We start from the raw sequence: 926 nt of genomic DNA, 5'->3' as shown, positions 1-926 counted from the left end.
AGAAAAAAAAAAAAAAAAAAAAAAAAGGAAAACGATGGCTTTTTCCTTTGGGATGCAAACTCTTAGGATCTACTCTCTTAGCAACTTTTCCAACAAGGTTTACCTTAATTTCTCATTGATTGTTAACAGTTTCTTGACAAGTTTCCCTCCAGATAATTATCTGGAGTCATATGCTTGGATCAGATTCATTTTTTCATAAAATCAACTTAGCAGACCAGCATCAAAAAAAGAAAAAAAAATAGAAAATAGAAAACATATGTGTATATATACTGTATATATACACGTAATACATAGTATATACCTGAAGCAAAGACAATATATGTTGTCTAGTTAAGCTTTTACCACAGAGATGCGTGAATGAGATAGGTGGGATGTAAAACGCATTTCCTTCCGTCGTTGTTTTGTTTGGTTTTATTTGTTCTTTAAGCAAGCACCATGCGCAGCGCCCAACATGGGGCTTGAACTCACAACCTCCAGATCAAGAGTCAAATACTCTACCTATGAGCCAGCCAGGGACTCCGAGAACGCACTTCTTGTTATGGGTGGAGTCGGCCAAAGTTTGAAAGCCACCAGGTCTAAAAGGGACCCTGCAATCATTCCGTCACGTAGTTCATCTTTTATCTGTTCCTAAGTATAGCTCGCTAGTACTCCTATTGTTCGTTTAACGGTAACCAGACGCAGGGTGGGCGAGGCTGGACCTAGGAGCATCGGGGGTCTTTCTCCCCCTTTCATCCCGTCCTTGGATGCTTTCTCGGAGGGCACCGCGCGACGCTGTCCCCTCGNCAGCGGCACGCGCCCGTCGCGGCGTCGCAACGCCCGTGGGGGCCGCAGTTGCACTGGAACTCGCAACGGCTGCCCCAGCGGTCCGCTTGGCAGTGGCACACGCCCGTGGTCGGCTCGCACTGGCCGTGTGGGTGGCAGGCACT

General features: G+C 46.5%; 1 protein-coding gene across 1 annotated transcript in view; it reads right to left on the bottom strand.

The window, feature by feature from the left end:
* The window catches only part of SCARF1 (scavenger receptor class F member 1), a 10,362-nt gene that overhangs the window by 7,407 nt on the left and 2,029 nt on the right, over positions 1–926 (bottom strand). Inside the window, exon 4 of the mRNA XM_077749826.1 lies at positions 771–924. Coding sequence (XP_077605952.1) covers positions 771–924 — 154 coding nt within the window. The remainder of the gene's footprint in view (positions 1–770; positions 925–926) is intronic.

This window comes from Crocuta crocuta, unplaced genomic scaffold (assembly GCF_008692635.1).
Source record: "Crocuta crocuta isolate KB4526 unplaced genomic scaffold, BGI_CrCroc_1.0 scaffold149, whole genome shotgun sequence".
Classification (NCBI taxonomy): Eukaryota; Metazoa; Chordata; class Mammalia; order Carnivora; family Hyaenidae; genus Crocuta; species Crocuta crocuta.
This window is presented reverse-complemented; position numbering and strand designations above follow the sequence as displayed.